This window comes from Ips typographus, linkage group LG4 (genome assembly GCF_016097725.1).
Source record: "Ips typographus isolate SLU linkage group LG4, UJ_Ityp_2.0, whole genome shotgun sequence".
NCBI lineage: Eukaryota > Metazoa > Arthropoda > Insecta > Coleoptera > Curculionidae > Ips > Ips typographus.
Window position 1 is genome coordinate 2,870,317 of NC_138425.1, and position 24,623 is coordinate 2,894,939.

Sequence of the window (24,623 nt, forward strand, 5' to 3'; positions counted from 1 at the left end):
TAAAGCGGCATAAATTATTGGTTTATTTACATTTTCATAATTATATTATAGGTATCTAATAATAATAATAAAACTAAAATCACCTATAAGGTGGACGTATATCGCTTTCGTTACAGTATAAAACCACAATTCGAAATGTAATATCAAAACTTGTAAATAGCATTAAAATATAATATAACCTGAAATTTTGGAGAACAAAAATGTTAACGCTTACTAAGTATATTACCGTCAAATTTATTAACCTTAAAGACAATAATATATTTAGTTTTATTTTAGATAAAAATATATTTGAGCCGATATTCGAGTCTTAAACTGGAAGAAAATGGCCAACCTGCGAGCGTTTAGGCACTAAAATTTGTACGTAAGGAAATATATGGTAGAGAGACGTAAAGAGCTTTGCTCCGTCGGTGAAATAATAAATTAAAAATTATAAACAATTTAAGGCACTGGTTCAAAAAGGACTGTCCGATTTGGCCGCGTTTAGAACGGTTTCTCTTATGAATATCCGAACTTAAAACTAGTATGCACAGTAGCTTAAACATTGAGTAAAAATCACCATTACACTTCACAAATCACTATAACCGTTTTAATACGTCTATACCTAATGAGGAAGTTTTTGCTTTACGTGTAGGTTGTACGGAAAGAGGCGCTTGTGATTGTCGTCCATCTGAATTTTCGCTATTGCCTCCCAGCTCCTGAAACAAATTTCAAATACTTAGGAGTTGTCAAGCAAACGTTTTTCTAAATTTAAATTTGTAACAGACTAACGACTGTTTTAAAACTAATTAATTTTTTTTGTTCGACTTTTAGAACTTCTTTTGCAAAATAAAACGCAATTGCTTTGTCGTCTGTTTTCCGATTTTCTTTCTACCGAGCTTTACCGATCACCCGATCTTTATTTCTCAAAATGTCAAAGTTTGACGTAAATAACAGCGTTTTCGAAATATTTTGCCTCTTGTGATCCTATTTTACATTTAATAATAATTTAAAAAATAGTAAAAGGAAAAGCAAAAAATTGGAAGAAGCTCTGAGAAGGCTGGGGAACGTGTTCGACTGGTGGTGTCTGTCTCCAAGTTTGTACTTCCCCCAGTAATTCAGACATTTGGATCGAAATCTTTAAAGAGGCTGGAAGGGCGTTGTTTGGTTAGCAGATTTTTGGAAACAGCTTACGTTTAAGCAATTTTCCAAAAAGAAGTTCGGGTAGTTTGTCCTGATCAGGCAACTGATTGTTTGGAGCGATTTGACTGATGTTTGGGTACTGAATTCACAGCATCCGACACACAGGCAAAGAAAAGATCTACTAGAGGTGATCTGCACTGGTGATCGGAACTGTGGACTGTGGGTACCTATAAAGACTTTTATTTATCTGATGATCTAGGGGCAACCTTAAGGACCTCACTTTTGGATACGGGAGCAAAATTAAATCGGGGTTCTTTAAGGGATAACAGAATTCACGATAGTAAGCTTATCTAAGCAACAAAAAACAAGGTATAAATACTTTAATTTAGTGTCTTGCCATTTACAAAAACTAAACAAATTATTGGCATTATTAAGAAAAATCAAACACAAATAGTATGATGCAACAATGACAGGTAAATGTCTAAAAATGTGACGTTTGCTTATTTGCCACCTGTTTATGACATTGTTATGCTATCCTTCCATTTCATTTAGTTTTGCATGTGTACTTGACTAATCTATCTGTTTAGACCAGTTAAATAAGGAATATCAATTTGCGTTGTACTTAACTTAAACGAAAGCTCAGAGCAGTCATACTAATTCAAAAAATAATTTCGGAAAAGCAAGAAAACTGATTAATGGGTTATTAACAATAATAAAAAAGGTAAAGTCGCAAGAAACAAGGCCAAAAACCATTCGTCGTGTGTTTCTGCGTACTGGCTTAAGGCCGATCGGTATGTCTGTGACATTTTGCAGATGATCTGCAACAGTCAAATCACAATTTTAGCCTAGGTGATTCTTAGAGCGCCTTTTAAGAAAGTGTATGCCAAAATAACACCAAGAAACACAATAAATGAATCAATTTTAGGTTGAATTTGAACACTTACATTAATATTGCTGTAGCTAGCCAGCCGCATGTTGGCAAGTTGTGATGCCGGCGTCAAGTTGGTTGAGCTACCAAATGGGGACATCATAGAACTAACTGCACGCTTTAGTTTCGACGGGGTAGATTTGTTGAAAGAAAACGTCCGACCTACCTGTAAAAGTAACATTGTTTTAGATTACAGTTTCATCTTCTAATGGTTTTAATAGTTATTTGTTAACAATAAAACTACTTTCTGCAAGCGTGTCTTGTCAATGTTTTAATGAGTGTTAACTTTTAACAATGGCAAGACTATTGCTTTAACCCTTTCAAAGCTTTTAATTTTGATTTACATGTTGTTCAGAATTTTCTTTAGTACAAAAACACTAATTTTTTTTCAAATAACAAACTTATGGCTGACTTTCGGTACAACTGAAAGTGTCATAACATTCAAAAAATTGTAATATTACTACCGGTTGGAACAAACCTATTATAAAGAGCCATCCCTAGATATGGCGCTAAAGTATATGTGTTAAGGGCAATGTAAATAATTGGGAATTTTTTATAATGCCAGAGACAATTTTTGCCCAAAACTTGGACAAAATGATATTTTAATTTATAGGAAATATCACATTGTCCGGGCATTATTAATAATGCTGAAAGCCATATATGGACAATTTGAAAAATATTTTATACCAACCTTCAATTTCCTGATTAATATAAATGTGATCACTTGATTAGTATAGGTTCACATGAGCTTTTTTTATTATATTTAAAATCGGCCGCAATAATGGATATTTTTTAAATGCAATAAACAAAAAAAAGTTCATAGGTTCACATGATGCTAACCTAAGCGCGGGAATCAGAAGGAATAAAACAAAAAAAAGTTTTTGCAAACTGTCAACTGACACTAATGACAGAATGTGCTTGACTTGGCAACATCGGTGCTTATCGTCGCAGTTCTATCTTCCCGTTACATAGATTTCCTCTCTCCTTTTCATAGAGTTCACTCCTTTTCATGCTTACTTTTGAAATATGCTTTATTGTTACCAAAATTAGCGAATATTGACGAAATTGGCTCAGCTTGACATATGTCTTTCACAAACAGGTAAAGTATAGTAAAGTAGTAAAGTAAACTTAAACAAACAATTATACGGGGAAACAAAAATAAGTAAACATCTTTTCTGTAAAGGTACAATTTAACAATACGTATTCCTGGCGCCGTAAATATAGTCAGGAAGTTTTATGAGTGAAAATACGTGACCAAATCTTTTCAAATTTTAGATTATATTTTCTAAACTACTTTGCATTTAGGAACAGTTTCCTTATGGGAAACATTTGAGTGCTATCCTATAACCCGTTTTCCGTAACGTCCAACTTAAGGCTCGAATCAGATGAGAAAAGGCCACCGCATCATCAATGACGCAGTTTTTAAAACTATTTCTTTCTCCTTCTACAGTTGCCGTCGCATTAGATATAATCAGAGGCGTCCTATTAAAATATTCCCGAAAATATATTGTTAAGCGGTCAAAAAGCCACTTGGCAACGTAGTACGGTTTTTACTTGGACACAATTAAAACAGATGCGGCAGCGGCCAGGGACATTTGGACCTTTTTATATGCTTTTACTAGCCGGCACTCTAAACGGTGTTGCCAAGTTTAAAAAAATGTAGTGGCGGACAGGGAGACTTAGGGGGTTAGGTTAGGTTCCGTTTTAGTCTGGTGTTTTGGTTGTATTGTTGATGGTCGCAGTTGAAGTTCACATAGTGTTATGAATAAAAAACGTTATTTTGTCAAAATGTCTTTAAAAAAGGTTGGGCAGAAAGGTGTTATCATACACAGCCAAGGCCGTGAAATCGTCAGTAACGTCTTACAATTTATGAAGAAAGAAGCAGAAGGAGTTTCCATTCCTTTGAAAAACTTGTTGTCTTTTATTTTCTTTATTAAAAACGACGAAAATGTTTCATTTTACTGATAAAATAATAGCACGCCACTGACTGGCTGCAACAACTTGGAAAGTAACGAGAGCAGCAATATTTAAAGCGAGACGTACAGAGATCGTGACATCATCGTTTGATGACGCCTGTGGCCTTTTCTTAGCTGATTCGAGCTCTACCATGAAAATGTTCTGTAACAGTGTTAATAATAATGCTAGGTAATAATGAACTTTGAAAATAATGCACAATATTATTATACCATATTTTCAAAAATATACAGGGTGCTCTCAAAATTTGGTTGGTTATGAACTCTTCTTTTTCTTTCTTCTAAAACGGTCTTGAATCTACAGTGTTACTGTTCTCCTAAGATACTATACAGGGTGTCTCTAAATGGTCTGGACAACGCTATAGCGTAAGTATACGAACGATGATAACCCAAATAAGTAGATTTAGCCACATTTAGAGCTCGAATCAGCTAAGAAAAGGCCACAGGCGTCATCAAACGATGATGTCACGATCTCTGTACGTCTCGCTTTAAATATTGCTGCTCTCGTTACTTTCCAAGTTGTTGCAGCCAGTCAGTGGCGTGCTATTACTTTATCAGTAAAATGAAACATTTTCGTCGTTTTTAATAAAGAAAATAAAAGACAACAAGTTTTTCAAAGGAATGGAAACTCCTTCTGCTTCTTTCTTCATAAATTGTAAGACGTTACTGACGATTTCACGGCCTTGGCTGTATATGATAACACCTTTCTTTCCAACCCTTTTGAAAGACATTTTGACAAAATAACGTTTTTTATTCATAACACTATGTGAACTTCAACTGCGACCATCAACAATACAACCAAAACACCAGACTAAAACGGAACCTAACCTAACCCCCTAAGTCTCCCTGTCCGCCACTACATTTTATTAAACTTGGCAACACCGTTTAGAGTGCCGGCTAGTAAAAGCATATAAAAAGGTCCAAATGTCCCTGGCCGCTGCCGCATCTGTTTTAATTGTGTCCAAGTAAAAACCGTACTACGTTGCCAAGTGGCTTTTTGACCGCTTAACAATATATTTTCGGGAATATTTTAATAGGACGCCTCTGATTATATCTAATGCGACGGCAACTGTAGAAGGAGAAAGAAATAGTTTTAAAAACTGCGTCATTGATGATGCGGTGGCCTTTTCTCATCTGATTCGAGCTCTACCTTAGACTATAAGATGATAAGGGCGATAAAGAGGGTCAAAGATAAAAATTAAAAATTGATTTTACGAGTAATTAATATGCTGACAGACAAAATTAGCACAGTTTATTTAAGCATCCCGAGTTTACTTAAATTTAAATTTTCAACCCTTTTGCTGACAGGCCACTGAATATATTTTTGATAATTTGATATTACACAAAATGAACAAAAATTACTTACCTTATTGTCGCTGTGAGGTATAATATTAAAGCACAACTGATTTAGGATGAGTTTAAACTTTTTTATTAGAAAGAAGCTTATCCAGTCACTTCGTCAATCTAGCGTTATTTAGCAAACTAAAAATCTGACTTTTGATCGGTTCTTTAATAGGCAATAACTGACCTTCTAAATATTGACATTAACTCATACTAGGTAACGGTAAAATTTAGGCCTTTTAAGTTTGGAAAATGATACATATTTCTTCAACACTTTCAACTACAAAGAGTTTCAAACGTATTATATCTGAATTTATCTTTGATTCATCAGACTAACTCCACTACATGAATGTAATACCAGGAAGCGTGTTTTAAATGTGAAGTATTCACAAAAAAGTGCATTTGCAATAACTAATAACAAAGCCAAAACTAAAACACACAACCCACCAAGTGCTCAAACTGTGATGCCAAATTAAAACCAAAAACAAAAACCAATAATAGTTCCGTTTATTTCCCAAAACTACCTACTACAATATGAAAAAAAAACATTAGGGTACATTCACAACAATCACTTCTACTTTCCCAAGTTGCACAGTAAAATTGCTCTTTAAAACGTGAAGTAAAAATTGTGAAAACAACCAAACCGAGCGTAAACCAGAAATTAAATAAATAATACGACTAGACACATAAATCAAAATGTTTAAAAAAGATGCAAAGTGTGTGAATGAAGGGATCTTCATTTGTTAAAATCTTGAGACATCAATCATCGGTGGCTAAATTATTAATAGAAACTAAAACTTGCAAAAGTTATCCTGAATGTACTTGTTGTCATGACGACCTATTTACCAAGTGACGTTAACATTTACGAAGTAACGTTTATTTGCAAAGCATGTCCCTTAATATGACGGCTCATACTAACCTTCAAGCGAGTCTTGGCAAACTTGAAAGCTTTCGACAATGTCCCGTTGCTCAAATCACTAGTGTCGATGTCTAACTGGTGAGCCTCCAAGTAGGCCATAAATTTCTCCTACAAACAAAGAAAACACAAATACACAAAATGCAAATTGGGAAATCTTGAGTGGTTTCAAAAGTTTCTCAGATAAAAATACTAATGGATCCGTAAGGCAACCGACATATCACAAGTAACAAGTAGAGATGGAAAATTAATTTTTGGAGGCAATGTCAACAGAATTTAAGAAACTTTAGGAGAACTTAAGAAAATGATGATGCGCATTATAAGCAACAATTCAGGCCTCAAGTAGATGTGTTTCTTGGAGGAACCACACTGTAAGTAGTCTTTACAGCGCCATGGAGCTATATTTGACAGTTGGGAAGTGAAGGAACACTTTAATACGTTGCTTGCGTCACGTGACAGCCGTCATAACTGCAAAAGCCCACTCCACCTGAAAGTATAAAATAGATGTGTTCTGATCTTGCCAAAATGACTGAATCAAGCCTTTTATCTTTGGCAATGTTGATTTGCATGTAATTTTCAAGCTTTTCCACACGAAAATATGTTAAAAAACGCCGAAACTCCTCGTCCAAAATTCTATTGTCAAAATTATTGCAAAGCCATACTTTTAATTTTATTTTTGGAATCTACATGAAATTAAGCAATATTTTCAGCTGAGAGGGTGAAAACGAATGCGTCCAAAGTAACATCATTCAGGTAAAATAAACACTAAACAACATACCGGTAAAGGTGTAACTTTTTCAATGAAAAACAGTAAATAATTGCTGAATTAGGTGAAACATAAAACATTGTATGCACCACAGGCGTTAGCGAGAGTGTAATGTCCATCAAGCCTAAACCTATCCCTCGAGTCATATAGGCCCTCGAACTGTTTCATTATGTTCTCTCTAACGGCCCTTGGTACATAAATAGCTATAATCGTGATTTATATCGACGGACTTTTTAATGTTACAGCTGTCAGGGAAAAGTGGAGGCCTCACAATATTTATTTTTAAATATTATCTCCCATATGTACCGGCACTATGCCGATTGCGTTAATATTCTCCGTTTAATCGCAATAATAATAATTATATTTCACAAGTTAAAAAAAAACTTACAGCATCAGCAGAGCAAACATTGTTGGCCATAGTCCTGGTTAGAATCTTCAAAAATGCAAGTTTGTCAGCTTCCTCATCGACCATAGCAAAGGAATACAGTTTTTCTTTGGTTTCTTCGTTGCTCCGGCATACCAGGCTAAATACTTTTTGGCAGTCTTCTGTTTCTTTAATGTCTATAACCTAATAATGTTAAATATCGGGTTAGTAATGAACATTAATTACATGTAAAAATAAGATGCACGAATAATTTGTATAGCTAGGCCGTAAAATAGTATTTTTTCGGTCGAAAGAAAGTTTGGCGTCCAGGGCCGTTTTACGGCCGAGAGCAGCAATCTTGAGGACAAAAAAATCATTCCAGTGCCAAGATGTACACACATTTTTTTGTTCAAACAATACTCACTCCTGTCAGAAACATTCAGTTTTTTTCTATACGCGAAAATGAAATAGGACGACGAAGATTCCTGTACTCCTTTTGAATTAAAAGATGAGGCAAATGTGTTAATTTACTTTTTCCTTTAAGAAATTTGTTTAGGCACTTTTTAATGTAGATTACGATTATGTTAATATTACTTTTATAGATTCACTATTTTTTGAGTTGTGAACTAAACTTCTACTTTTCTAAATACGAGCCATATTTTATTTTTACTTCATCATTGTATTTTTGAAACCTTTTTGACGTGAATCAATTTTTTTTTAATTCTTTGTGTTAGTTTATTTTTCTTAAATACAGGGTGTCCGCCGGGAAGGTATACTACTTCGTTGGTTTATAATTTTTGATTAAATGAAAGAGAATGGATCTTATATTGATAAATGTTTTATTTAATGTCGGCAATTATGTATGGAATACAATATCAGATAAATGTCCGCCTCTGTTAGCCTCACAAATGCGAGCCCTTTTGAGCACATTTTTCATTACATTCTCACACATTTCACGCGGTATTTCATTAATTTCATGGCGAATATTTTGTTTGAGTTGCTCAAGCGTTTCTGGTTTGTTGTTCCGTTACGCCGTTTTGATTTTCAAAGAAGTAAGGTCCAATGATTCGTCCTGACCAAATTGCACACCAGACTGTCACTTTTAATGGATGTAAAGGATGAATAATTTGAAGGTTTTGCATTGCCCAGAACCGACTATTCTGTTTGTTCACATATAAAAACGGGGTTGTCATGGGCGAGCTGTAACATCCTATTGGCATATGTACGGCGGCGTAAATGGTCTTGTGGAAGAAGCTCTTGTGTCAACTGAATCTTAAATGGAAACAAATGCAAATCCTTGTGCAAAATTGTGGCCAAACTTGTTCTTTGAAGACCAAGCTCCTGAGCACGGCGTCGAATTGAGGTTGATGGATTGTTTTGAACACTTTCTTGAGCAGCAGTAATGTTTTCAGCCGATCTTGCAGTACGTTGTGGCCCATGCTTCACTTACAGATCCTCTTTCTTCGAAATCATTCACTACTCGATAAATAGTGCGTTTTGTTGGCACGTTGTTTCTCCCAAAAATTTCACGTTCAAGTTCAATTTCACTTTCTCATCGTCACAGTAATCGATGATTGATTTTGATAAAATGTTTTTAACGATTAAAACACGTTGGTTTATCGAATATTTCTCCATAATAAATTTGCCACGTGTGTACTTCACGACTGCCAAATATGAACTGTCAAGACTAACATTTACCACAATGGCGGCAAAACAAAGTAGTATATCTTCCCGGCGGACACCCCGTATCTTTTCAAGGACAACGAACAAAAGTTTGACATATATGTCTGACTTGATACACTCTTTAATAGCAATAAAAAAATTTAAATTGCCATTAAAAAAAAAAATAAATAACGTCATAATTCAAGTTTGGGGACACCCTCTATAAAATTTCCTTACACCAAAAAAAGCGCAATTTAAAATACTATTCGACGAGTCAGAGCATATTTTTAAATAAATACTTGATTTACTAAATTTATGCCAAGCTAGAGGCTCACACTGTATAACTTTTCTTAGTTACTGGACACTTTTCTTCTGAAAAACAGCAAAGAGCTACCACTAACTTCATTTTCATCAAATTAAATCACATACTATCTATTATACATAAGTTAAAAAGTAACCTTCTGCTATCATTGTTACTAAAATAATGGCTTGAAAACATGGATAAGTAGTGAAAAACAACAACTTACCCTTTTAATAGTATTTAAAGCAATCAACTTAACATGCTTGTAGGGCTTGACACTAGTCCGGCCCTGCATTTGGTAACTGCCCGCCGATGGACTTTTGACAAACGCCTTGGACGACTTCTTCTTGCACACCTCCAGCTTATCGCTGAATAGGAACAGCATCAAACTCGTTCCTTTATTGGCCAAACCCTCGGAAGACGACAGCTGCACCACCTCAGCCCTTGTCACGTAACTTCTATGAGACGACACAATGTCCGGCGGACAATTGTCGATGTCATTGAATATATTGAACAGGGTCACTTGACCTTCCGCTTTCCTTTTGTCTTCGTTTATATGCGTCATTACTTCGCGTAATGCGGCCAAAGCTTGATCAAGCGCAGCGTGGTCCGGATTAGTTCGTGGTGTATGTTTCAGTATGTCTATTGACAAATTGGTTAAATTTGTATTTTAAATAAACTACCGATATACAGGGTGATTGTTTTGTGCACGGAGAAAAGCATTTCAAAGACTAGTAGGTATTGGTTAGAAAGCCATTAAAATGATGACAAATGTCATTTATTTGATTAAGCCAATAGAAAACCAGTAGTTCAATGAAAAGAGAGAACAATTTGAAATCATGTCTGTCAAAACAAATATCACATCAATCGACAATTGACAACCACTTCGTCAGAGAGACTGATTAATGTCTTGTGATAAAAAAAAAACTTATTGAGTACTCACCATTCAGTAATAAGCAAATGCTGCCCAATCTTTGCACAGGCCTGATCATCAGCTCCTGTAAACTTTGTCGGCCGCACTCCGCTCTCGTCTGCATGGCTTTCAAGAAAGCGTGAAAACGGGGCTTCGACTGGTCACAGCTGGTCAGGACCTCCTTCATCTCCTCAAAATAGTTGATAAAAGGAGGATACGCCCTCTGGAGTTCGGTCGAATACTTGATGATTATGTTGCCGATGCTGCGTTCTTCGTTCCAATGCGCTGATAACCAGCGGAACTTAAAAGAAAAACCTTTTTACGTTTCACGATTATGTGCTAGTACAAGTTAGGGGTTGTTGTTTTGCATTTGTTTGACAGTCATTTTGAAGGTTTGAGTTCAGACTGTGTGATTTTCTTTGTAGTGATAAATTAGTCTTAAACCTTCAAAATGACTGGTGGTGCCTATGGCTGAGAGTGTGGTATGTATATGTTATAAAGTGCGTTTTTTTAACGCGCAACATAGGATTTTACGTGTTAAATTTTTAAGGCCATGTTAGACCATGTTATTTTGAAACTACAAGTGTAAAACTTGACGGGTGTGTCTTTGGTACCTTGAAACTGAAGTAAGTTTACCTAAAAAGTGATTAAAAACTCCCAAAAGTTTATTACCTAAGCAATAAGAGCTTCCTAAAGTAGGATTTACGTAGTTTTTATGCCGTGAAAGAATAAAAAGGTTTTCAGGGCGTTATAACCTACACCGTTTCTCTTCATAACGTATAGGTGAAACATAAATGTTTTATTCACTATTCCCTGAATTAATTTCTGCTATTAAGTAAGCAAATAAAAATAAAAGGTGGGAAACACAATCACATTATTGTGGAGACGACTTTGTGTTTCTCACTTTCCTTTTGTATTCCACTGCGAGAACATGGACTAAAAACGACGGAAATAACTTACCTCGTCCAACATTTTCACATGAGTGTCATATATAGGCGGCAACTTTCCAAAAATGAGATTCAATTCAGTGTTATTGAGTAGCGCGTCGTCTTCGGACATCCTTTCCAGGTAGTCCTTAAACAGTGTTACTATAATCTCGAGAATTTGTACATAATTATTCTCGGTTTGCAGTAATTCCAAAAAAACTGTATGTCGGGCAGTCAGGTTCTTCCGAGGAGAATCAATAGCCTGCTCGTCATGCGGTACTTTTTCTCCCTATAACCGAATATGGGGATGCAATTGAATGCAATATTGTTACGGCCACTCCAGAAAATACACACCCAAAATTCACTTGTTGAATCTTCAAAAGACCTATTAGAGTTCAACCCGCGATTGTAACTAGAATAAATACGAAGAATCCGATATGACCGATTAAAAAGAACCAATCTTGAAAATCGAGAGACTAAAGTAGATGTCATTTCTTAAACTGCAAAACCAAGGTTTGTACTGAAAGGTATAGACCTCAAACAAAACTGACGAAACTTAGGTCTACTGCATTCGACCTATACTTCTGTTATTATAAAAGGTTTATTTGCTCATGTCTCTTCCAGTAATAAAAACCAATATTTTTGACAAAAGATTTTATATTTTGTAGTAGGTTAAAGTGATCCATATTATTATTTAAAGGGCCCAATATAGTAATAAAACCTATATCCATAAATTTCGTCTGAGTCACAATTTTTGAAAGAATTGATAAAAGTTATGACCCATTGCATGATTGCACCGTCGTATTTAAAAGCACCTTAGTCTAAGTTTGGTTTTTGACTGGGAAATTTTGAATCTGGCTGTAATTACACGTGCTGTTTACCAACAGTTGAGGTACTGAAAACCCGCATTGTTAGACGTTGATAGACGCCAGAAAATTGTCAAATCTATACCGATTTCAGAAAAATACTTTTACTAGTCAATTTAAGGGATGGCCAACTGAGACAGGACGTCGGTTGTATCTAGAAAACTATAAAACTTGAAACAAAAAATGTTCATTTTAGAAATTTTTTGCATTTTTTGTGGTACCATTATAACCTAGATCTCAAAAAAGTGAGATAGAAATATGCAAACTGTTTTGTTCTATCTTCCACTGTTTGCCTGCTATAGCCTCCCAAATATTGAAGATTCTTCAAAACGACAATATTTAGAAATAAACTTAACAGAACAAGAATTGTCTAGATTCAGGAACACAATTAAAAAACCAAAACATCAGTTACTTCGAATCTTGATCTGCTAGGAATTGCTATTGTCAACATTAGCTGTAATGTGGTCATAAACCAAAAACATTTTTTTCGGTAATAAGAAGTATGCAGAAAAATATTTGACATCTGTTTTTTTCTTTTTTAAAAACACATTTTACTGCGAAAAATTCAGTGAAAACCCAGTGTTAAAACAATAGTAAGAGCTGTCTCAATAAGAAAGTTTTACGAAAAAGACCGATAATTATGGAATGAGTAACGTCCTTGTCACCTATGTTATAATATTGAAATGTCTCTTACTACGTCATAGGAGACCGTGCCCGGCTCATTTTAACTTTCCTTTTAAGCTTTTTATACAATTATTAGCGATGGAATATTGATTCAGATTCCACAGTAAAGACCGTAACAATTGCCTATTATATACCAGGTGTCCAAGAGCACCCTGGACATAGGAGATTAACATGGGAAAACGGTTTTGATTGTATTGTATGTCTACAACGTTGGGTTGGATCAATTAAATCATTTTTTCTGGACTCTGGAGTGGCAAACCTTCCATTATATTGTAACAATAATTATTAAATTACTTAATACAAAGACTATTTAAAAGATGAGACAGCTAATGCATTATTAAATTTTGGTGGATTACTAAGGAGACCGACTGGAAGGAAATCTGTGCGCTAGTGTCACGAACGTAAATCAACGTTAGCAAAGCTGCAATATTCCCCATTGGAGGGAGAAAGGATTCCCCAAGGATTGTTTGCTTTATCTTTTAAATAGTCTTTGCATAATATTGACCTTACTTACCGGACTCGTGGTGCAATCCAAGAATGAGCCAGATACACTTAAACGACCTGCGTCGCTGGCTGATGATCTGCGTTTATGCAGAGCGGGTGATTGCGTCTGTTGTGCCAATGATTGTATAGTATCATGAATTCGTTTACGCTTCCTCCTGCATCACACAAATATTCTAACCACTACACACACAGTCCCAAAGCAACAAGACATTAGAATATCTCTAGTGCGTTACTTAATAATCAATTTAATTGAATATTTTACGTTTATTTTTTTATTTTAAAGTATGTAAAAATACCTGATTGTAGATCATAACAATTAATTAAAAAACAAAATCAAATTTATTAAAAAAAAAAACTTTAGCTGTGACTTTAGCGTTAACAATTAATTAACTTTAGAAAAGAAGAGCGTTTATAAAAATTCCTAATTTAACCCGACAGTTTCCTGAAAAACTAACCCAAAGAAGACTTGCTACATATTGAAAAATTTCTGCACCAAATTAATAGTAAAAGTATATTCTTTTAACATATGGTTAGATCTTTTATAAAAAAGCACAAAATCAATCTTAACACAATGTTCAAACATAGTTATTACGTATTTCCGTTTTCCGTATCGTTGTTGATCGTTTTACTAGCAAAATGCTATATAAAAATGTAAGTCAACGGTTTACTTGAAGTGCCTAATATCACATCAAATCACCGACATACGTTTGTTTGCTGGTGAGACGCAACAGTCAGAAGTCTGACTGATGACTGATGAACGACTTGATTAAGCGGCTTGAATAAGTCTACGATGCAATACTCTATACTCTCCAAGTTCATTTATTAAATTTATAAATTAAATACCTTCAGTTTCTTGTGCCCAAAAACAAAATTATTATCTAATAGTTCTCTGTCTTATCGTTAATTTCTTCTTTATAATCATTCCAATTCGAGTTACTGAACTCTGCATTCTATTAAAATATAGACAGTATTTAAGATATGATATAGAAAAATAAGAATGCTGGTGAGGTTTGATCAATTTTAAATATTCAGGTCTTTAAAAAAAAATATAATTATTTTCAATTGATTGGTGTTAAACAATTTGATTACAACCAGAAGACATCTGGAAATATTCTAATGTCTGGAATATGTAGGACCCTTTAAATATCAATCGAAAAAAATAAAAATAAGTTACCTGCTCGCGCTACTAGGAGTAGTCGCATGACTATCCCGTCGCATACCAGGAGACGCAACGCCGTGATCAATATAATCATCGAACAGATACTCCTTTTCATCCAAGCTACACTCTTTTTGCACCGAAGTCCAGAACCATTCCGCCTTAACAATATAGGCCTGTCGAGATGGAACCTCAGGACGATCTACCACTGAGCTTTCGTCGACCACCTAAGGGTACGGGGTAATTAAATGTTCTACATCATTAATGCAGTTGTCAACTAGTACTACTATTAAAAACTTATTGGTACTATTAAAAACTTTAACATCACTGGAGCCGTAGAAGCTGCAATGCGACATGAGTTCTTCTAAAAAACTGTATGGCAAGACGTATGAAAAACTAAATTGACGTATTACAAAATATTTTAAGTAACTGTATACACCTTGGCCATAAAGTTGCTTAGACATTGTGAATAGTAGGTGAATGGAACTGTTGCTGAATGATCTGAGATATTGCGCTATCAATGTTTCAAAAAGAATGACGTTATCAAGTTTTAAACACCCATTCGACCAAAAACCATTGTAAACCGTGAAAATCTGTTTAGTGTTTCAAAATGACGAGGCAAAACACAGTTGCACAGTTTGCCCTTAGAATCAGAAGAATAGGTTAAATACAAGAAATGTATAGTATCTTTCAGACTATATAAAATACGCAAACTCAAAAATAATTATTGCATAATCAAAATGTAAAAATTAAATCAAAAAATGTAGATTTTATTATGGGATTTATTGATTTGATAACATAGAATGTAAGAATAAGAGAAACAAAAGTAGAATGTAGACATTGTTTTTTATAATATACTTAGTAACTGACATTTTCTTCTAAGTTAAGATACCTATCCATTATCAGATCAGGTCATCTGGAAAGTTCCCCCCCTGTATTATTTTCGAGGGACACTCTGTACGTAAAAGAATTACACACTAGGTATTTACTTTGGCTGAAGTTTACTTTGGTGTAATATTATGTTAAAGTTAAAATATGGAAGCATCTTCTTTTTCAACAAAAAACTCAAAACATAGAAAACAAAATTCTCATAAAAAAAACCCTGAAAATTCACTTGTCAAAAATAAGTCTTTGTGCTTAATTAATTACTCTGCAATATTTTCACTTATATTAATAGATTTGAGTAATACATCAGGTTTTTTTACGAAACTAATAACTGATATCGACATAACAATGAAGTACATTGGTATTCTATTTGAACAGTAAAGACGCATAAACCCTTGAAACACTGAAAATACTCTGAACTCGCGTTTACAACGGGCCTCAGTGGTATTACTGGTACTATTAAAATTGGCAGTATCTTATCATCACTATATTGAATGGTCGTTAAAGTATCTTCAATTTGAGACGTCAAAATTTACCCTCACATGATCAGTATTATTGATACTATTTCGAAATACTGTTAATAATACTGATCGTGTAAAGGTAGCTTGAATAGCTGGTGACTAATATTAGTACCTTGGATATTGGTGCTATTAATTTTATTTAATTAGTCTAAATGACGTATAAGGTATTTTGTTTTATCTTATTGATCATGACTGACAGCACAGATAAGAACTTTAAAGCTACGGTTTCCTAAAAAAGCGGTGCAGTCATCTTACGGCCGTAAAGTAGCGCTAAGTGATCACCAAGACGTTGTCAATGCAAACCATTGGAGTTGGTTTCCTAGAAAACGTCGAGTTTCATCGTAACGCAAAGTAGCGGTACCGTCAGTTGCATGACGACCGTAATAGCGGTGATAAACAGTTATTGGACGTTTTTTTTGCGTGTAGCGGTGACTTAATTCAATATCATGGGCTTAATCACTTTAGAGGTAACTGGGACCAGTAAAAATGACGAACAATTAATTGATTTTTTCACAAATCAAGGTATACAATATTGTATATCAAAATAATATAGAGTAGCTCTAAAATTTTAAAACCTCCAAACAATTTATTATGTCTTCTGATAGCTGTTCGATAAAAGTTTGGCCGCTTAACTCTGACTCACCCTGTATATTAACAGCCGTCATATGACGGCTGCCAGATAACGGCACCGCTTTTCTAGGAAACCATAGCTATAGAGTCCCGTTTCAATATTGATAATGAAAAGATATTTGATCTATTGTTGAAATAGGGGCAAAAGAATCAATTATGTCACAAAGTCATTCATACTGATACTGTGCAGCTTGCTCTAATAGAAATGACATTTTTTTTAAATACACTAAGCTTAGCCACCTTGTAAAAGTACAAGGTAATACCAAACCACTACACCCATTATGAGCAATAATTATTATTTGACAAGTAAAATCGTAAAGCTGTCATTTAGTATAAATTATTTTCTAAATGTCAACACTTTCTATTACAAGGAAATAAACACCTGAACCACAAAATGTGGTAATTAGAATAAACTGATATTTTTTAATATTTTAATAATTAAAATTTAAACCAATTATTATTGATTGGATAAAAATTTCAAATTGGAGTATAAAAACTGAAAATTTCAATTTAGAGAAAAAAATAGTTTGCACATTTTTATCTAATTTTCTGTAAACTGAAAAGAAATGCACTTAACATCTTTTTTTTTAATATTTTCAAGCTTCACGATTAAAACTACTGTTTATTTGTTAATTGACAGCTAGGCTACTAGTGTTAATCTGAAATACGAAAGTAACTGAGATAAATAAAACATTCTTGTTACCTCTAGTATTGAACTAAAAACAGCAATAAAAAATATAATTTTCTTAATAACACAGAGCCAACTGAACAACATGGCATGCCACTACTTTTTACGCCCAGTTATCTCAAATCAACCAACAACATGCCAAAATATATGAAAGAACTAAGGTGACCTCATGCAAGACAAATCTATTGTCACTAAAAACGTCGTGAAAAAATCTTTCCGTACAAGCAGTGGGGATGAAATGTACGTATACAATTTCTTATAATTTGTGATTTACGGTAAAAAATAAAGCAAATGTTAAAAGGTGAATAATAGCTCCAACAAAGCTCCTACAATAACACTACACTTATAACTCAAAATTTCAAAGAAGTTTAGTCACTTCTAAAATTAAATTAATACCGTGGATGTTAACTTAGATCGGCACAAAAAAAATTATTGCTAATACAGTGTGTGGATCTCTGCAACCGTAAGAGCTACAGAGTCGGTTAAATGAGGAAAGTTTTAGAGAATTTTATGTGAAACTTATTTCCGGTTTCCAAATTAAATTATCTTTCTCCGTTTAACGGAAAATTGGGAAAACGTCAGAGGCTGCATTTTAAACACTCTTTAACAAAGCCAAAGAGAGTTTTGAAACCTATTAAGGCACTTTTTTACGTAGAAAACGATAACGTAATTAGAAAAAATCTATCGTCATTGGTTTCCGAGATATGGAGGACGCCATCTTGAAGGCGGCCATAAGAATTTACAAGTTATCATCAAGAAACTCCAAATACTTAACAACCCAGCTGAAACCAATAAAAATGTGCAAGTATATTTTTTCGCCCAAATGAAAACATATGTAAAAAAGCATGCTAGATTTGCGCCTCATTTCCCCAACTTACTATAAATAAAAAAATATTAAAATCTGTAAAAGGATGCCATGAAGCCCCTAGGTTAGATGAGTGATAGCAGTTTTTCAATTGAAAAACAAGTAGGTATATATCAAAATAATAAATGTCACTTTAGTTCTTTCATAAAACCTATTAACATGAAACATGAAAATGGAAGTTAGTACCGCAAGAGCAGAGGTTCTCCTGGACGCCGAAACCAATTCGCTTCCACAATCGCTTTGTTGTCGGGATTGGAACGGTTTAGATCGAAGGGAAATATCAGGAAAGCAACTTGCGTTCATCAGCTGTCCCCGCTCTGATGGTTCTTCATTGAATGACAATTTCGATGAGTTCAGTTTCGATTTGCTCCTGGTAAAACGTGAAGAACTAAACGTCCTTGTAAAAAGATTTTTCTTCGATTTGCGCATGCTGCCTCTGGGAGTCGTATCCGACTCAATACACGCGCTTAGATTCTCCACGGTTTCCACATTAAACACCCCGGAATTAGAAACCGCACTCTCATTTAAAGAATGATTGAAAGAGGCCGCGTCAATTGTCCGCCTTCTATTCGAAAAATAGTTCATAGGGGTCTTAAAAAAACTGGACACCCTTTTTCTACGTTCACTGCAACACTTTTCCCGTTTTCTTTTAATTAGCGTATTATCCGGCGAAACAAATTTCCTTTTTCGTTTCACCGAAATGTTGCTTAGGTTTAAAGACTGGTCTTCAAAACAAATGCTGTCCATTTCACTGACTAGATCGTCATTATTGCGGGACACTTCCTGCAAAGTTTCCAAGCAAACTGTGCTGGAAGTGGCCTGAAGACAGCTGAAAGACGCAATGCTATTGTTGTTAGGAGTCTTAACGCTGTCGATGGCCTGAACGGAAAATGATTTGGGTTTTATGGTGGGGTTTGGGGAAAGTGGAGTTTTGGCAACTTCCAGCGTGAACACCTCCGAGTTTTCCATTACCTAAAACCCACAACCATGAAGTATGTGAGTCGATATAGATGGTGGTTGGGTGCTGAATTTTTGAATGGATGCTGGTAGCTGGCATTAGCTTTTGAGCACAAAATAAATGATTATATGTGATTATCAATAAAGGTATCTGAGTTCATTCTAAATTTTCATTTACAATTAAAATAAATCTGAACTAACATTAACAATTTTAAAAAGACAATCTTGGTCATTAACATAACCACACTTTACAATCTTTAAGTAAATTTATTTGATGACATAACTGAACAAATCATGTTTTTTATAAAGGGTTCCATAAGGCACTCTTCTATAAGGCGACAAAACAGAGGCGCGACAAAAAAAGTTGCTGAAATGTTCCAACTTTGTTGTAGAATTGTTGAAAAACATAAAGTTTCTGTTTTGTTTCTCCTTTGTCGGTTTAATGTGGACCCCGACATAATATTGCACCCCAAGAAAAATGATAATAGTAACTAAAACCGAAACGTCGGATATCAAATATGATACTTCAATCTATAAAAAATTATCCTGAATAGGTAGAGGCTATGACGATTGCCTCACATACTTTACGATTGTATTCTTAAACTGCTGCCACTAAGAAAATAATAACTTTATTAAAAATACTGTATCGTTCTAGTTGGCAGTTTAAAACGTAAGTATTTTCAGCTTGATATCCTATTAAAAATATCAGATATTAACAAATGGTTTCCACCATTTTCTTTACTTTTCTGTATTTTTTGTTTTGGTCTTTAAAAACGTCACATCCAATTTATAAAAACACTTTATAAATTATATTGATATACTTACTATCGAACTAAGAGCAATACAAAATTAATTTCTATTATGCTTTTAATTCTTAATGTTTAAGTGTTTAAACAAAATGCACTTTTAATGCATTAATTTCAAAGACAACCATGATATCACTATTTAAATGTGAATATATCTAAACATGTGCAAATGATAAGAATGAGATCATTCCTTAATTAAAAGCGGCGGCAATATCCATAAGAAGTTTTTATGGCAAAAGTCAAAACAAAAATATTTTTAAACAGTATCAAACATCTAGAGCAATGTTTATATGTAAACAGCACCTGCCCAACATCCATCCATAAATTGCTTATAACTGAAGGAGCTAAGCCAGGACAGAACAACCACTAATTACCCATAATAAAATATCCCTATCAGATTATGTATCTAAACATTAACGACACTTTAGAAGACCGTTTTTATCAAGCAAAACTCTATAAAACTTACCACATGACTGCATTCGAGATCAGCTAGTGTGGTTACTGTTCCACCGTTGGCCAATAAAACTTCTGTCATGTGCTTCTCTTCGTCTTCCGCAAATCCCACAAAACACACTTTAGCCCCGTGAAAAGGCTTCACCCTGTACTTATTCTGTCAAAAACAAAGTCACTTTTAAGTACCACAATTTTGCTGTTATAAAATAATGTTTACCACAAAATTGTCATTGGCAGCACTAAATTCTAAGTCCCAGCGATGATGTTCCCAACTGTCAATCACCCACTGTAAATCCATTACGGGAACTTTGAACGTGATGGCGTACTGATATTTTTCACCGCCACAACTTTTTGCGATCAAATGAGTCAAATTGGCGCGGGTATCTCTACGCACTGAACCGCCCATATGATGAATGAGAGGAACCAATTTTGCCTACAAAATGATCCTAACTGCAGCTTGACTCCTTTATGTCTGGGTTTCAATATTTTGATACAGTTTATTACAGGGGGCTACGAAAAAGTAGGCAAATCTGTTAACCACAGACTACTTGAGCAAAAGAAATATGTGTTTATATCAAACATCGTATAGAGTGCGTTTTTCGTTTTAACGCTATTTCACGTGATCATTTTTTGAGTTCATGTTAGACCATGTTATTTCATCATCATCTTTTTTCCAAAATATTTTATCTTTCCATACTCCTTGTATGTATGGTAGGTGCTTGGTGTTTTTTTAAATTTCCCGGCTAGATAGGAAAAAACTAGTATACCTACATGTCTAGAGCTCAATTTTTTTATTTTGATCTTTTAGCCTTTTCTGGAATTAATGGGCATTACTTATGAATTTATTAGCATTATTAGTGAGCATTGCTGGAGAACTAGTCATAAAAAATAAGTCAACTTTGACGCCCTCTAGCGGCCAAACTATCAACCTCAGTAGGAATACTTTTTTAGAAAGCTCTTTTCATTGGTTATCCATTGAGGTATAAAACTCTACTAAAAATGGTGAAAATAAAAGAATTATTGAATATTGAATACAAAGATGCACCAAAAAAGTCATAAAAAATCTTGACGCCCTCTTGCGGCCAAATGGTACTTCTAACAAAACGACTTTTATATGTCAGTGAAAAGCTCATTTCATTGGCTGTCTATCGACATATAAAAGCATAGGAATACAAAATGTTACAAATACGCGTGTTATTTACGGTTTAGTGAAATTGTTATGTAAACTTTGTGAACCCAACTTAAGTCAAGTAGTCATTATTTGTTCTAATTTGACATACAAGAATATACTCTTCCTAGAAATTTTTTCTAGTTCTAGTTTTTCTGGTAAGCTAAGGAGATCTGAAGATATCTGTGGAGATCTACAAAATTTCTGAAGTTATTCAAGAGATTCTGAGAAGAGCTGAGTAAATCTAAGGAGATTATAATCTACACTGTGACTAAAGTTCTACAGAAATAAAGCAAGTTTTTGAATGAACCTGGTAATTCAGTGAAACAATTAACACTTATCTCAACATCACATTATTTACTGTTTTGTTTTCTTAATCAATTAGGTTCTTGCCAAATCTCGCACTTCAAAGAGCAGTAGCTGTTGGTTTATCAATGTCATTACTTTTTATATTAACTTGGTGACCAGCAAAACAATGTTTAAAACTTGATAGCAGCAAACAGAAAGAGATAATCCCACAGCTTATGCCTTTGATGTTACCGCTATTGATTGTACCACACAGTAAATAATAAACCAGATTGTTTATGTTAGTAAAATTAAAGTACTTACAAGTTCATCAGGGTTTCTAAATCCAGTAACACAAACTACAACACCTTTCATAGCCATATTGAATAATGGTCGAGTATTGTTATCTGGCAGTTCTCTAGGTTCCTTTCTTGCTAACTGCTGTAATGCTGGAGGGCCCAGGACGTCTTTTTTTGCTTTCTTTAATGTATAAAACAAGTCACATTCAAAGTCATCCATCACGTAATATGTACAACAGGTTGTGTCATTAAAATATTCATGGGCATCTGTTGATGTAACAACAGGAACACCAAAACTTTCAGCCACTGTGCGAAGTTTACTGTTGTTGGCAAGGTCTCCAATAAGACATATTCTTTGGTCGGCCACAAGAGTGTCTGCAAATTAATTGTGAATTATAATAAAATAAATGTAGTAACTTATTGAGTACTACTAATGAGTTAGACAGCAACTGTGCCATTATAGAAGAGGAAACTAATGAGCATTTCTTGGTGTACTACAATGTAGGGCAGATCAAGCACGATAAAAACCGTAATTAATAGAACTCTGAAAATTTGGCAGAATAGGCAAATATTAATTGCTCTTAAAGGTGTATTAGATCACCCAGATCTAAATACGAACAATGACGTCAAAATACGTCTCATCGATAGTTTCATCACCATGACATCTACTGGTAAGGTTCTATGATGTCGCCTATGACTAAGATCTTCAGTAAAAAGAACGTCCTAATGCATCTTAAACATTATATAGCCTTGTGAAACGTTACAGGACGTTACGTCCCTATTCCTGTGACATTTGGCATTTAGTTAGTTGAACCTTTAATAACGTCAAGGGTTAGGTCATATGTTATTTGTCAGGAAATTTGGGCGACTTTTAATGACTGGTAGATGAATAATATGTATATTTTTAATTAATTTGTGTTAATTTCAAGGTTTATTATGATAAAACAATTATTTACAATACATGCTTTAACTGTCATTACAGAGTGTAACACTGTTTATTTTTGTGTATTAATTCGGAGATTAACTCTGCATTTTAAGAGGGTTGTAGTTTAACACATTGTAGTTTGGATAATTCCATCAGTTGCAACTTGTAACCTCTGGAAGATTGGACTTCCCTTTTTGGTTGTGTGATTTTGAAAATGTACTTTGATTTTTTAGTTTAATATTTGATGGGTAATTCACATCTAGGTAGGTAATTACATTAGTTCATTAGTTGGGTTCTGGTACAATATAGGTGCCCCCAATAAACTTGTTTTGAATGTTTTGATTAGAGAATGAGGGACAGTGATTTGTTATGATTTTAAAAGGTTGGTAGCTTCACCCCAGGTGATTTTTTCTGGGAAGTTTTCTTAAGGACCTCTTGGCGCAAAATTTTAAATTTTTGAATTTTAGAGCTGTTTGCGTCTTAATGGTCAAACCTAATGTGCTTACAACTTTTTTTTTCCATTAAATAAACCATCCAGGCGCAAAAAAAATAAAAACTGAATATCTTTTGTCCAGGGTTCTCCTGGACAGACTGTATATGAATTAGTAAAGTTTCAACCCAGCAACCCACCCTCTCCATTTACTTTCTCCTTGTCCCTTCTATATCTATGTAATGCAACCACTTTGAACCATGATTTATACAATAGGAATCTTAATTTTTAGAGGGTTCTTTTCTGATGCACTATCAAGAACCCTTCATATATGAGGCATTTATCATAAAACACCCTGCATATTAAATTTTTACAACAGTTTTATGAATTTGGATCTACTCCACCTTTGCTATGCTATGATGATAGCAATTAGTGTGTATATATGTCAGATTTTGGAACTACTTAAAAATTTAAAGTCTTAACTGAAGCATAACTTAGTTATACTTCATAACTATAGTGCTTTGCTCTCTTGAAATGGGTCACTAAAGTCGGATAGTGGTCCCAACAAACTACAAGTGGGTAAGTTTAACCTTGACAACATTTAAGTCAACAGAAACTTAACCTAACTGTTTGCATAAAATAAGTTATAGATTTCCCACATTTTAAATTGCAAGACCTTTTTTATTTAAAATAAATCTAATCCAATATACCTTCATTTTTGCCATTTTCCTCTCCATTAGTTGAGTCGCTACAAAGTGAACCTTGGGCCTGTATTTGAGGTTGAGCGTTATTTTCGTCCATTTTGGACCCAAGTTTGGGTTACATCAACAGGACACTACACCTACACACTTGTAGGTAGCGTACACTACACGAATTTTGGATCAGATCTTAACTCATTAAACACAGGTTAACTAAATAACATGTTTTCGAAATTATTAACAATAAATCCGACATTCTAGAGACGTTTTCCTTTGAGGTTGGCACAAAAAATTGGTGGATAAATTTTTGAAGTTTGATTGAAGTGAATATCGGCACTCTGATTGGCCGACGAATTTTCGGTTATATCCGTTTCCTCACATGCGTGAATAAAAAACTAAAAAGTCAAAATTGAAGGACAGCTGACAGTGACATATTTCATCAATTAGTTTGTCCCGAGTTTATTGGTGAAAATCAGACAGGTAGCACGTGGCTGCGCTAATCGTACGTAATCGAAGATCACGTGATAATTGTCACTTTTATGTTCGCTAGATCAAACGATGAATAACCGAATACATCTTATGTAATGAATTTAT

General features: G+C 34.3%; 1 protein-coding gene across 3 annotated transcripts; it reads right to left on the bottom strand.

The window, feature by feature from the left end:
• Positions 1-24,387, bottom strand: pbl (epithelial cell transforming 2 pebble). Of its 3 annotated transcripts, XM_081977056.1 has the most exons (14): positions 24,042-24,386; positions 22,002-22,351; positions 20,442-20,657; positions 20,238-20,381; positions 18,195-18,980; positions 14,438-14,646; positions 13,274-13,418; positions 11,244-11,498; positions 10,314-10,584; positions 9,597-10,012; positions 7,432-7,611; positions 6,281-6,388; positions 2,064-2,213; positions 1-695 (listed from the first exon to the last, which is right to left on the bottom strand). In XM_081977056.1, exons 1-14 carry the CDS (start codon positions 24,130-24,132, stop codon positions 576-578), a joined length of 3,441 nt encoding a protein of 1,146 aa, XP_081833182.1. In that variant the 5' UTR covers positions 24,133-24,386; the 3' UTR covers positions 1-575. The 3 variants fall into 3 exon arrangements, with proteins under 3 accessions (XP_081833182.1, XP_081833183.1, XP_081833184.1); XM_081977057.1 differs by lacking the exon at positions 6,281-6,388 and having other exon boundaries at positions 24,042-24,387; XM_081977058.1 differs by lacking the exon at positions 18,195-18,980 and having other exon boundaries at positions 24,042-24,382.
• Positions 24,388-24,623: the final 236 nt, after the last annotated feature.